The 13,964-nt window shown below is 46.1% G+C and overlaps 1 protein-coding gene across 1 annotated transcript; it reads left to right on the forward strand.

Moving 5' to 3' along the window:
- Positions 1 to 7,532: 7,532 nt before the first annotated feature.
- LITAFD (LITAF domain containing) lies at positions 7,533 to 12,480 on the forward strand. Its single transcript, XM_048495405.1, has 5 exons — positions 7,533 to 7,587; positions 7,810 to 8,151; positions 9,868 to 9,963; positions 10,446 to 10,623; positions 11,635 to 12,480. The coding sequence occupies exons 1-5, from the start codon at positions 7,533 to 7,535 to the stop codon at positions 11,741 to 11,743; spliced, it is 780 nt and encodes a 259-aa protein (XP_048351362.1). The 3' UTR covers positions 11,744 to 12,480.
- The last annotated feature ends 1,484 nt before the right edge of the window (positions 12,481 to 13,964 follow it).

Genomic DNA, 13,964 nt, shown 5'->3' on the forward strand with positions numbered 1-13,964 from the left:
AGCTGGCCGGCAGCCTTTTGCCTAGAACAGCGTTCTCCAACCTGTGGCCCTCCAGATGTTCATGGACTACCACTCCCATTAGCCCCAATTGGCAATGCTAATGGAATTCATGGTCCAGGAACATCTGGAGGCTCATAGGTTGGAGACCTCCGGCCTAGTAGCTTGGGGCATCCCTTCCTGGCCCTCGTCCGACCCTAACATCTGGGTCGTTTGCCAACCAATGAGACCGCCATGCCTCCCTCTGGGGGGTGGGGTGGGGGTGGGGAGGGAATTTTAAAATTAAGCTGTTGGACGCCACTTATATTCTCATTCCTTTGTTAAATATTGTTCGCTGCTTTTAACGTTTTAATCCTGTATTGCTGCTTTTATCTGTTGTGCACCGCCCAGAGCCCTTCGGGGATGGGGCGGTATAAAAGCCTCATAAAATAAAATAAATAAATAAATAAATTCCGAAAGGGGACATCCTGTTGCAGGTTGTACATGGGGGTGGAAGATGCGCAACCCAATGGGGGCCTTCTTGGGCCTTCTTGGGAGCCCCACGCGTGCCGCTTCCTGTTTTGAGATGGGCAAGAGAAAGAGACCACTAGGAAGATGCTCAAAATTCATTGGGCCAGTCCTATGTCAGTCAACAACTGCCCTTTTGCATGGAAGAAGAAGAGTCTTAATTGATACCTGTCTTTTTCTCCTGTGAGAAGTCTCAAAGTAGCTTACAAACTCCTTTCCCTTCCACTGCCCACAACAGACACTTGTGAGGTAGGTGGGGCTGAGATAGTCCCACCTGAACTGTGACTAGCCCAAGGTCACCCCACAGTGACCTTCACATATGGGAACAGGAAAACAAACCCAGTTCTCCAGATAAGAATCAGCCACTAATGTGGAAGAGTGGAGAATCGAACCTGGTTCTCCAGATTAAAGTCCACAGCTCTTAACCACACTGGAAGCAGCAGCATTCCTTTGCTACACTTGGATCGTCATCAATTAACTTCCATGTACAACGCAAAACTGCCAAGTCAGTAGGGAAAGAATTAGCCTGGTCCTGGGTCTTCCCAGCCAACCCGTTCCCCTGCATTCCTGGAAGGATGCCTTGTACCACGCCACGTGGTCGGAGGAGGCTGGAGAACCCGATTCACCTGGAGGGGTGAACTAAATGCTACCTACTTGAGATCATAATTCCCTTCCTGTTATCCTCGGCGGAACCAGCCTTCCCTCAGATCCTGTGCTTGGCACGGGCAAACCTCTGGGATAATAATATGCCCTCTTCTCTGCCGGCGCAACGGAGCACCCCAGCTGTGGATGAAGCCATCTGAAGTTTGAAAGGAGACTTCCCAGCTCATCAGACACCGGTATGGATTCCCTTTATCTTTTGGCTGACAGGTAGCTGTGTGTGGAAGCGGCCGGTGAGCTAGAAGGGAAAGTGATACCAAAGATGGGGGAACCGTATAATAAACTGGAGTTTGGAATAACAAACTGAAGTTTGGAGTAACAAACTGGAGCTCAGCAGCTCCTTAAAGAGTAGCAAACCCTTATTTCCACCTTCCCTTCCCCAAATCAGAGCTCACGCCAATGAATCCGATGAATGGAGCTCTGACTGAAAAAGGGTTGGGTTTGTATTTTAGGTGCCGCTAGACTCCCGTTTCATTTTGCAAATCCCTGAAGGGCCTGACTTCCAAAGCAGAAGTTGTAGGTACGTGACATTGAAAGAGAGACATTGGAACGACAACGTTCAATAAACTTTGATTTTCTCCCTAGCCTTGAAAACGCCACAAGTCAGTTTCTGTAGCACCAGATTTTAAATTGCTAATGTTCATCGCCTGCTGTTTTCATTCTGAAATTTAATCCGGCCCTGGCACCACCAGGATAAAATTCTCAGAGTCTGGGTTCCCCCATAGCCAAGGTACCTTCAGCCCAAATAGAAAAGCTTCTCTTGGCAGAACGAGAACGGGCAGATATTTATTTATTTTTATTTATTTTTATTTATAGATATGTATTGGCCTGGGGAATAATCTTTTCCCGCAAGCGAGGTCGGAGAGGTGGACTCTGTTTTGGGTGCTGTGTGGTTTCCGGGCTGTATGGCCGTGTTCTAGCAGCATTCTCTCCTGACGTTTTGCCTGCATCTGTGGCTGGCATCTTCAGAGGATCCTCTGAATTCAGATCCTCTGAAGATGCCAGCCACAGATGCAGGCGAAACGTCAGGAGAGAATGCTGCTAGAACACGGCCATACAGCCCAGAAACCACACAGCACCCAAGTGATTCCGGCCGTGAAAGCCTTCGACAATACATTGGACTCTGTTTTGTTTTTTAAAAATGGAACGTGTAGGCAAAGCAACGTGAAACCTGTCTCCTCTTTTACCTTAGTACCTCATTATGCTCCATTCCTTTACAGCCCTGGCCCCTGCCTGGTGGAACACTCTTCCTCCATCTGTCCGGGCCCTGCGGGATCTTGGTGAGTTCCGCAGGGCCTGTAAGACCGAGTTGTTCCGCCGGGCTTTTGGGGGAGCCAGCCACTGATTGGTGCGCCCCCCTCTTGGTTGTCCTGCCTACATCTTGGGACTTTTATCATCTATGCAACCCACCGTTCTTCCCCCCTCTCTGGGGAGGGTTTTTATTGAAATTTTAATGTCGGACGCCGGGAAGCTGTATGTAATGTTGTATTTATTGGGGTTTTAGTGATTTTAGGACACATGGAGCCTGTTATTTATTTATAATTTTATTCTATTTGTCTGTTTACTTTGTTGTTCACCGCCCAGAGCCCCTTGGGGAAGGGCGGTATATAAATTTAACAATAAATTTAAAAAGAAAAATAAATAAATAAAAACATTTTCTCTGGCTTCCTGAACCAAAGCCGGGCTGGGAGGAGACAGAATGCAAGCAATGGGCCCCAGCTAGATAACCTGTATGTTTTTCTGTGAGAGAAAAGGGGAACAGTGTTAGGTCCCCTCACCTGCAAACAGGTACACACACAGGACTCTGAAACAGAAGAAAAATGCCCAAGAGATCTCGGATTTCAAACCAGTGGTTTTCTCTCATAGAAAGAGTCGGCCTGAACTGGCTGCGGTGGATTTTCCAAGCTGTGTGATTGTGATCTGGGAGTTTCTGCTGCTAACATTTCAGCCGTATCAATGGTTGGCATCTTCAGAGGCACGTTTCTCTCCGGGGAAACGCATCTTCCCGCAACATGCCTCCAAAGATGCCAGCCATCGAAGCGGCTGAAATAGGAGCAGAAACTCCCAGACCACGGCCGCACAGCCCGGAAAACACACAACCGCCAGTTGAATCTGGCTGCAAAAGGCCCTTTCTGCACATGCAGAAGAATGCACTTTCAATCCACTTTCACAGTTGTAAGCAAGTGGATTTTGCTATTCTGCACAGTAAAATCCAGCTGCAAAGTGCACTGAAAGTGGATTATTCTGCATGTGCGGAAGGGGCCAAAGTCTTTGAAAGTACACTAGCTGACCTGATCTTTGGCCACGCCGGATCGCTCCTCGGTGCACGGGCATATTGCCTCCCTCAGCATTTGGCAGGGACATATCCCCGGTAAGCAGAAGGGCTGTCCCACCAGTAAGAGACCACCTTTATACCCCTCAAGAGGACTGTGTGTTTCATAGAAAGCTGAGGCAGAAACGAATTAGAGGAAACCCTCACCCAGAGGCATAGCTAGGGAAAATGGAGCCCGGTGCAAAATCTGAGTTTTGCGCCCCCCCAATGGGCGGCTGCTGTGATGCTGGAACCCACTCCCAAACAGCATCACTTTCAACGGTGTTTAAACTAGGGAGCCCAGATTCTCCTTTTAAATCTACCTTAAAGGAAGAATCTGGGGTCCCCAGTTAAAACAACATTGAAAGTGATGCTGTTTTGGGGTGGATTCTCCCCCACCCTGAAACAGCATCACTTTCAATGTTTATACTGGGGACCCCAGATTCTCCCTTTAAATCCATGCCGAAGGGGGTGGATTTAAAAGGAGAATCTGGGGAAATTTGGGGGGTGCCTTATGTCAGGGGTGCAATTGTTAAGCTAGCAGCACCAAACTTTCAGGGTATCTTTAGGAGACTCTCCTGATGATACCACCCGGGTTTGGTGAAGTTTAGTTCAGGGGGTCCACAGTTATGGACCCTCAAAGGTGTAGCCCCATCTCCTCTTAGCTCCCATTGGAAACAATGGGGGCACCCCCTTTGGGAGTCCATAACTTTGGACTCCCTGAACCAAGCCTCACCTAACTTGGGTGGTATCATCAGGAGAGTCTCTCAAAAAATCTCTGACATTTTGGTGCTGCTAGCCTAAAAACTGCGCCCCCTGCATGCCAAAAACTGAAAAAACATTTAAAATACCCCCAAACCCAAACGAACCTGCAATTTTCACGCCCCTCCCCACAAGGGACACTTGGTGCAACATGCACCCCCTGGTCCCCTGGTAGCTTCGCCTCTGCCTTCACCTAGCTTCCCTAGAGGTGATATTTCTAACAATAAAAAAATGGGATATCATGACAGATGGATGCCAGCAGGCACTACAGTAGCCCATCCTTTTGAATAATCCCTTTTGGAGGAGGTGAGGTTTGGACTGAGGCAAACACACCCTCTCTTAGACTGTGTGCCTAGTCATAAATATTGTCACAACATCTTATTAAAATTCTTCAAAGAGAAGACATTCAAAAAGAACAGAGCCTGCCCACAGGATAACCATCTAAGACATTCTATTTATGTGTGTGCGCAATTTTTGGATTAGGACAACTGCAGAATTGCATTGAGGGGGAGAATTTGGCAATCAGAAATCCCAGGGATGCCATGAGAGTGAGCAACAACAACCAGGCACAAAATCAGGGACCCACAAATAACCAACTACATCCAAAAGTACAACATTTGGCCCCCGCACCATTCGCAGACATGGTTGGGACCTCTGCGTATTGAGGGGACTCACCAAATAGGCAAAAATGCAACGCTTTATAAAGTCACCTAAAATTAAAAAAAAAACTTTAAAAGATTGTCTAGATGTGGCCTGAAAGTGTTGAGGAGAGATCCCCTTATCCTGTATTTGATTTTGTGCATTTGTCTCACCCTGGGACCCACAAGCTCAAACCTGTTTTATCATGTATCGATCACTGCTGATCTGTGATCCTTTGGTTTTGACTGCATTCGAGGATATGGTTTTTGAACGGAGGTTTAGTGGTTTGTGGCAGCAGTGGCGTAGTGGCGTAGTGGCTAAGAGCAGGTGCACTCTGATCTGGAGGAACCGGGTTTGATTCCCAGCTCTGCCGCTTGAGTTGTGGAGGCTTATCTGAGGAATTCAGATTAGCCTGTGCACTCCCACACACGCCAGCTGGGTGACCTTGGGCTAGTCACAGTTCTTCGGAGCTCTCTCAGCCCCACCCACCTCACAGGGTGTTTGTTGTGAGGGGGGAAGGGCAAGGAGATTGTAAGCCCCTTTGAGTCTCCTACAGGAGGGAAAGGGGGGGGTATATAAATCCAAACTCTTCTTTTCTTCTTCTTCAGGGGAATTAGCATTATTACCGTCCAGAAATTAATTGAGGCGGAAGTTGTGAAATGACTGAAAAACAAGACTTTGGTCTATTTCTGCCTCCCATTGCCAATTTGACTCTTCTTTCTTTTAACGGTTAAACATTAAAACGGACAGATACTGTGAGTGTGGCATGAATAAATATTGCTGATTTAAATGCAGGGTCATCAAATTCCTTTGCAGGGTGTTCTCACTGAGGAAGCAAAGGATAGCACAGAGAGCGATCCGTACCACACACAGAAAAAAGAGAGAGAGATTTTGTATTTTAATTTTGTATTTTATGTATTTTTTTTTGTATTTTATGTTTCTGTTTCTGGCTTCTGTAACACCTCTTTTTCCTCCATCCCTAAGTAAGAATGTGGACTCACTGGCATTCTCTGGCCACTGCTGTTTGCTACAAACAGGGCCACAAAGAATCCATGCTCTCATTTCCTGCCTGCATTAACCTGGATATGACCATAACTAGCTCACCTGTAAAAAACAAACAACTGCCCTGTTAAAATCCACCCAGTTCCAAAAAGGCTGACCTCTGGAAACCAATTATTTGATTATCAGTACTGTTTCTGCTTGCCAAAGTCCTAACTTATGACCTACAAAAGCAGCACATCTTACATTTTCACCTCAAAGGAAGCTGAGAAACTGGGCAGAATTAACTCATAGATTTTTCTAGTGGTCTCTGTTTCATTTCAAAGACTTCTCGCATTCCCAGCCACCCAAGCTCAGAAAATGGGGAACCCAAAGTTTACAAGAAAGTATTATTCGTAATAACTGTGAATTCGACAACAACCTAACTAATATTAAGAGAAATGGGCAGTGGTTAATTTCAGTTTAAAGGTAATGATTATGGAACTAACTCTTCATACCACCTAACAAATCCAACAGTGTATTGTCGAAGGCTTTCACAGCCGGATTCAACTGGTTGTGGTGGGTTTTCCGGGCTGTGTGGCCATGGTCTGGTAGATCTTGTTCCTAACATTTTGCCTGCATCTGTGGCTGACATCTTCAGGGATGTATCACAGAAGGAAGACTGTGTGTAACACTGTGTCCGGTGAGAAGGGAATGTTTTAGTGGGGTATATATTGTCCATGTCCCCAGGTGGGGAACCAATCAGTAAATGTTTGGGTGGAACTTGCTATGCAAAGGTATGGTTGATAGTATAGTATTGCAGGTGGAGTTTTTCCAACAATATCCAACAATATTTATAGTGGCAACTGAATGAAGATAAATGGGGGGGTGGGGAGAGAGAGAGAGAGAGAGAGAAATTGTTTGTTGAAAATACTAAATTAAGACATGATGCTTTTGATTCACCCATTCCTCCCACTCAAACTGGTCGATTACAGATTACAGAGGAACAATACAAGTCAGGAGGGAATTTCAGAGTCCGTGCCAGAATGGAAATCAGAAGAGGCGTTGACATGCGTGATGACACAGTTAATTAATATAATCAGCGGGGGAAAATTCCTCTTGGTTTACAAGCAGGAGGGAGTGAACCTCACACCTTCCTTCTTGCTGTGATTCAGCGAGTAGGCCTTGAATTTCACCACGTTGCTTTGAGTACAGTTTTTGAGTCTGAAAAGGGCCCAAAAATACAGGAGCTAGGATGTTTACCTTCTCTTCTCCTTGGGAATTAGTCAGGTAACTTGAAGGAACTCTTTTGTGAGTCTGCCAGTCTAAGGCCCCTTCCGCACAGGCAGAATAATGCACTTTCAATCCACTTTCACAATTGTTTGCAAGTGGGTTTTTTCCATTCCGCACAGTAAAATCCAGCTGCAAAATGCATTGAAAGTGGATTGAAAGTGCATTATTCTGCATGTGCGGAAGGGGCCAGATAAAGTGTTTTAGGCTCTGGTTTTTCTGGAAGAGAGGGCAATATCCTTCAGGCAGACATTAACGGAATGAAGGAATCAACCCCAACACCACCCCTGCACCTGCTCTAAAACCTTCAGTCTTTCCCTCTAGTCTGGCAAAAGGCTCAAAACCCTCATCTTGACTTTGTTGAATCTTTTGCAGACAAACCAAAAGGATGGAGCAGAAGAAGGAAATCTCCTCCTTTCCGATGTCCGACCTGAAACGTCCCCAGGATCCCTGCGCTCCGCAATCGGCCAAAAAATCATACCACCCACCACCAGAGGCCTCAAAGTCGTATGCCCCAGAACTCCACGCCCCCAAATCCAGTGCTCCAGATCTTTATGCATCAAAGTCACCCGCCCCCGATCTGAAAGCAGCAAAATCGTACACTCCGGATCCATATGCAGTGAAATCATACAGCTCAGATCCATATGCAGTAAAATCACGTAGCTCTGATCCGTATGCAGCGAAATCACACAGCTCGGATCTGTATCCACCGAAATCACATAGCTCAGATCCATATGCAGCGAAATCATATAGCTCAGATCCGTACGCAGCAAAATCATACAGCTCAGATCCATATGCAGCGAAATCACACAGCTCAGATCCTTACGCAGCAAAATCATACAGCTCAGATCCGTATGCAGCGAAATCATACAGCTCAGATCCGTATGCAGCGAAATCATACAGCTCAGATCCGTACGCAGCGAAATCATATAGCTCGGATCCGTACGCCCCCAAAATGGATCCGTGTGCAATAGAACCTTCCGCCCCAGAATATGTTGAATCCTCAGGTATGTAGTAATCCAAAATCAAAGTTGCCTGAATGCCAGATTTTTTAGATGCATCAAAGTTGTTGTTGAAAGCCTTCGACATCAAAATTGTGTTAGACCAGCGGTTTAACACAATTATTTTATGGCCGATTGCGATTATTTTATGATTTTACATTTTATGTTTTTATTACTATTGATTGTTTCCTGATTGCTTACTAGACCTATATGACAATCATTAAGTGTTGTACCTTATGATTCTTGACAAATGTATTTTTCTTTTATGTACACTGAGAGCATATGCACCGGAGACAAATTCCTTGTGTGTCCAATCACACTTGGCCAATAAAGATTCTATTCTATTCTCAACCTGTGGGTCACGACACCTTTGGGGGTCGAATAACCCTTTCACAGGGGTCACCTAAGACCATCGGAAAACACATATTTCCGATGGTCTTAGGAACAGACACACAAATAATTTTATGGTTGGGGGTCACATGAGGAACAGTATTAAAGGGCCGTGGCATTAGGAAGGTTGAGAACCACTGTGTTAGACTCTTGGAGGTGCAAGGTTGGATGCATATTGGGTTGGATGCATATTGCACTGTGACTGGGTGAACCAAGCCTCAAATTAAAAAATACCCACATGGAACGTGTGTCAGAGGGAGGGAAGCTGTCTGGAACCCGCCTTCTGCTGTGAGATGGTGGAGGGAGAGGGTTGCTTGTGCACAGAAAAAAATATCCCTGAACATCAAGAAATCAGATGCTAGGGGTTGGGTTCCAGACAGCTTCCCTCCCTCAAGCGTGTAGCTTGGTCCCTTGCTTTGGACTGTCTTTCTGCCCAGCAATGGATCAGCTCCACCCACAAGAAGACTTTGGATTTATATCCCCCCTTTCTCTTCTGAAAGGAGACTCAAAGGGCCTTAACAATCTCCTTTCCCTTCCCCTGTGAGGTGGGTGGGGCTGAGAGAGCTCCAAAGAACTGTGACTAGCCCAAGGTCACTCAACTGGCGTGTGTTGGAGACATGCACAACCAGATAAGCCTCCACAGCTGAAGTGGCAGAGTGGGGAATCAAACATCCGGTTCTCCAGATTAGAGTGCATCTGCTCTCAACCACTACACCACACTGGCTCTCAAGTTATTTGCAAGCAGGGCTTAAGTTTGGCACCTCACCTGGCCCCGGTTCCCCTCCAGCCACAAAAGGGGCCACGTGGAATGCGTCTTAACTCGACAAAGAGGACCTTGAGGTGGCTGCTGTAATACTAAAGAATATTCTATTTGTATCCATGGATACTTTAAAAAATGCACAACATCCAAAAAATCAATAAAGATGTGACTTCCATACAAACATGCTGAACGGTGACTTCATGGTCTTTCTTATGTTTTATGAGCAGTGACGTAACTGTATTCTTGTCTTGCTGAAGAATAATATCACATTTATATTTCCCTGTCGTATAGTGTATGTAAAATTATTGAAGTCACACCACAATTTCTAATAATACAAGACATTTTGTTTCACATTAACCAAGCTTTATTGACTGGATGAGTTTTGAATATCAAGTGCATTTTTATAGTATCCATAGAAACAAATAGGATACTCTTTAGTATTAGGACAGCCACCTCACAGCCCCCAATTTCCTTTCGACAGAACTCAAAGGCAAAGCAACTTGAAGATAATCTGCATTATTAGTTGAATCTGTCTGTGCAGCTTACCAATTTTGTCTTCTCTCTCACCATAGAGAACTGTTCCTATACCATAGAAATTATTTCCGAGGAATGTCCGTCTCCCCCACCCTATACACTGGAAGATGTCCATTGTGACAAAGGACGATCAGGTAGATGCCAGAAACCACGCTCCTGGATGGGTGGGCGGGAATTAAGTATTTATTTACTGAATTCATTTATACTCTGCCTACTTCTCCAATGGGCACCCAAAGCAACGTATGTCATTTTCCTCTCCTCCATTTTACCTTCGGCTGACAGAGCGTGACTCGGAGCTAAGATCTGAACCCGCCACCGCCCAGTTCGCTCTCTTTCCTGCTCCGCACGCCAGGCTCACATTTAAAGGCCTTTCCTTCCAATAGCGAGCAGTAGTTCCTATGAGTCCTCCCGCTTGGCATCTGAAACGAGCCACATCTATTCAGATCCATGCAAATTTATTTTATTGATGCCTTCGCTTCATAAGGCCTCTTAATGGGCAGGTAGTTTGAATAAGACCTGACGTGTCGAAATAGTAGCAGAGCGGATCTTTGGTGGAATGTTAACTGCGACTGCTTTGCAAGAGGGATTAAACAGCTGCTCTTCCTCCTAGCTGTAGGCTGTTGTTCAAGCGGTTGTACCACTGGTATCCAACCGCCAGTCGTGGTTGCCGGGATCTTCTCGTGCGAACCGGCCTCGACCATCTGCCCCTGCTGCCGCCAGATCATTACCACGGAAGTCGTCTACCGCGTGGGATCTCTGACCTACGCGCTCTGCACTTGTATGTGCATGGTCGGGTAAGCACTGATGGAATAATACCTAGGCCTTCGCGGGTTGGATCCTGCAACTCCCTTCTGCTGTGTGAATTGGTCTGAGATATTAAAACTATCAGCAGAGTTTAAAACGAAGCTACTCTGGTAAGATGAGAAGGTCTGGTAGTCTTCTTGCACTCACTGCAGCCTCCTGCCACTCTTGGAAAAGAATACTCTCCACACAAAATGTTCTTTCCATAGGAAGGTTTTCCTTTAGCAGTTGCAAGGTTACACAAGTCTATGCTACACAAGACTATAAAGCTATACAGAATTCTACAGCAAGAATAAAGTTTAACACACACTGAACTTTTCACTCTCAACTTAACTTAGCATATATAATGCAATAGTTCTTATACATCCAACAAGGATATTTTTCCCTGCCCCAGCAACAGCCTCTCATTGGTCTAGAGCAGCAGTGGCGAACCTATGGCACGGGTGCCAGAGGTGGCACTCAGAGCCCTTTCTGTGGGCACGCGTGCACAGAGTTCATCATGGGGGGGGCGGAAAACCACCCCCCCATACAGACACATCTAGGCTGGCCTGGGCATGATCCTTTACCTGGGAGTAAGCTCGGTTGCTGGCAATCGGGCTTGCTTCTGAGTAAACCCTCCTAGGGTTGCAATTCACCCATTTGAAGCGTTGCCCGGTTGCTTCACTAAGCTTTCTCCCGAGTAACACGCGCCTTTGAGCCAACTGTTTTTTCTAAACTAAAACCTCAGTATTTATGTTAAATTGCCGTGTTGGCACTTTGCATTAAATAAGTGGGTTTTGGGTTACAATTTGGACACTTGGTCTCGAAAAGGTTTGCCATCACTGGTCTAGAGTCACAGTTGAACTCACCAATCATGTTAAAGGTTAACTGTAGCTATTTGTCCCTAGACTGACTGTCTCCGGCCTTTGGGTTGGGCAAACTTCTGCTGACTAGAAGATGAACCTTTTGTGAACCTTTCTTTTTTATATCCTGACAAAAACCTTCTCTTCCCACCTCTCTCACAGCTGCTGCCTGGGATGCTGCCTGCTCCCGTTCACTTCCAAATGTTGCAAGGACGTGGACCACTACTGCCCCTGCTGCCGGTACCACATCTATCGCTACAAGAGGCTGTAGGCCTCTCTGCCAGCTGGCGTCTCCTGCCCAAAGAGGGGCGTGCACGTGTGAAATCCCTCCATGCCTCTGCGGATCTATACATCGGCGCCTGAGGGCCTGCCACAAGTCGCCCTCCGCTTTACCTCGCCTATCCCTCAGCAACTGTGCCGCAGCCTCTCGAACTCGGCTCTCAGGCACAGGGTGCTGATCTGCTGGCCTGCTGCTTGCCATAGCAGCTCCTCAAGCGGTACCTTCCCCACCCTGCCAAGGTTGCCAACTCTGGTTCGGGAAATTCCAGGAGATCAGGGGGCAGCGCTTGGAGAAGCCAGAGTTTTGGGAAGCCACCCAGACGAGAGCTGCCGTTGTCTCTGGGAAAGCTGATCTCTGTAAACAGGAGCCTACTTGGATTTCCCAGGCCACTTCAGGCCCCACTTAGGGGCTGGGAGCTGTCTGCCCTGCTGCGGTCCGCCCCACAATTCCCCTGCGGACTCCCCTTTCAGTTCCTTCTGGAAGCCACCTCAGATTCAGCCCAGTCAGAGTCTTGCACCCAGCGTAGGATCCTGCCAAAAGTCTGACATAGTCCCACACTCACTCACACAATGGAAGCCCGGGGAGCATCTTTTTAGGGTGGGGAGATACAAGAGGTGCTGTGCATGAGAGATTATGGATCTGAAAGTTAACTCATTTTGACGAGAAATTTCTGCACTGTTTTAAGTTCTGCTGGATAAAAATTAAAATGACCCTGTTCAGGGGGAAAAGGTCTGGGTTATTCTTTTGTCTGCCGGCGGCTCATTATTTTCCTATACTGAGCAATTTATATTCCATATAGTGGGAATACCAGATTCTAAGTCCTGCTCTTGATATCATTCATTCATTCATTCATTCATTCATTCATTCATTCATTCATTCATTCATTCATAGCTGGTGGCTCCTTATCTTGCTATATTGAGCTATTTATATTCCACATAATGGGAACACCAGATTCTAAGTCCAGCTCTTGATATAATTTCATTCATTCATTCATTCATTCATTCATTCATTCATTCATTCATTCATTCATTCATTCATTCATTCATTCATTATTCTCTCTTGTGTCTCTCTTTATATACATATATCATTCATTCATATTATCTCTCTCTGTATATACATATATCATTTATTCATATTCTCTCTTTCTCTGTATATACATATATCATTCATTCATTCATTCATTCATTCATTCATTCATTCATTCATTTTCTCTCTCTCTCTCTTTCTCCATATATACATATAAACTTTAGGCAGAGAGAAGCTCCCAGAAAAATGCCAAACTACATACCTGAGAATACCTGATCAGATCTCCTAATGTGTGTTTTAACAAGCAAAAAAAGCGTCCAGCAGGGAGGGGGGCTTGAACTTGCTCCTGCCCCCCCTTTTCCTGGTAGAAACCCCACCACCACCAATCTGCTACAAGAGAAAGACAGAAACAGACATTATGTTTGCATCTTTTGAACTCTGAGGGCCAAAGGCAGATGAAGTAGGATTTGTACTTGAAAGTTGGGGGGGGGGGGCAGGGGGGGGAAGGTTCAGCCATTTCTGGCTAAGGGCAGACCCCTGATCCAAATCAGGTCATCTTCTAACTGCTTCTTATTGGGCTGAGCACACATCCTGAGAGGCGCCGTGAGATCCTATGTACCATGATTCTGGTGTAAACCCATCCATTTGGAGGGGCTTAGACTGGAATAACTGCCTAGGACAGTCCTGTCTGTCACAAATTCGCAGTACACTGTGTTGCTTGGTCCTGTGACTCCTAAACAGGCACCTAAACCAGTGTGGCTTGTTTTCTGCTGCAGCTGGTGATCCTTTTGGCTTATGTGTATGAACAGAGCGCCCCAGAGCACCCCAGGGGGGCTTTCAAGGGAGGGTCCATCAAACGTTCAACAGACCCTGAACATGGACAAAATTGTTTCACGTCGTTTCTTTTGTTCACAGTCCACTTGTCTCCCTAAGATGACTGCAAAATGTGAAAGCAATGCAGCAGAAACAGTGTAAGCCGTACAACAACACAACACAATGCGACTGGGGCGCAAAATTAGAAAGCAAGGCGACATACACAGAGTTAAGCCTCAGGCATTGTGAACAATGTAAAAATTGGGTAGCAGAAACCAGGAGACGAGGCTGCGAGATGATATATACAGACCCTACCTCAAGTTGCAACTGACTTAGGGTCACTCTGAAGGGATTTTAAGGCAAGAGAGGCGAT

This window comes from Sphaerodactylus townsendi, linkage group LG04, assembly GCF_021028975.2.
Source record: "Sphaerodactylus townsendi isolate TG3544 linkage group LG04, MPM_Stown_v2.3, whole genome shotgun sequence".
Taxonomy (NCBI): domain Eukaryota; kingdom Metazoa; phylum Chordata; class Lepidosauria; order Squamata; family Sphaerodactylidae; genus Sphaerodactylus; species Sphaerodactylus townsendi.

What these genes read in the sequence shown, in the direction of transcription:
- LITAFD (XM_048495405.1), top strand. Translation starts at nt 7,533, where the DNA reads ATGGAGCAGAAGAAGGAAATCTCCTCCTTTCCGATGTCCGACCTGAAA. An exon ending in TTGTGACAAAGGACGATCAG is followed by an intron (nt 9,964 to 10,445) that starts GTAGATGCCAGA and finishes TCCTAGCTGTAG; the next exon opens with GCTGTTGTTCAAGCGGTTGT. An exon ending in ACTTGTATGTGCATGGTCGG is followed by an intron (nt 10,624 to 11,634) that starts GTAAGCACTGAT and finishes CCTCTCTCACAG; the next exon opens with CTGCTGCCTGGGATGCTGCC.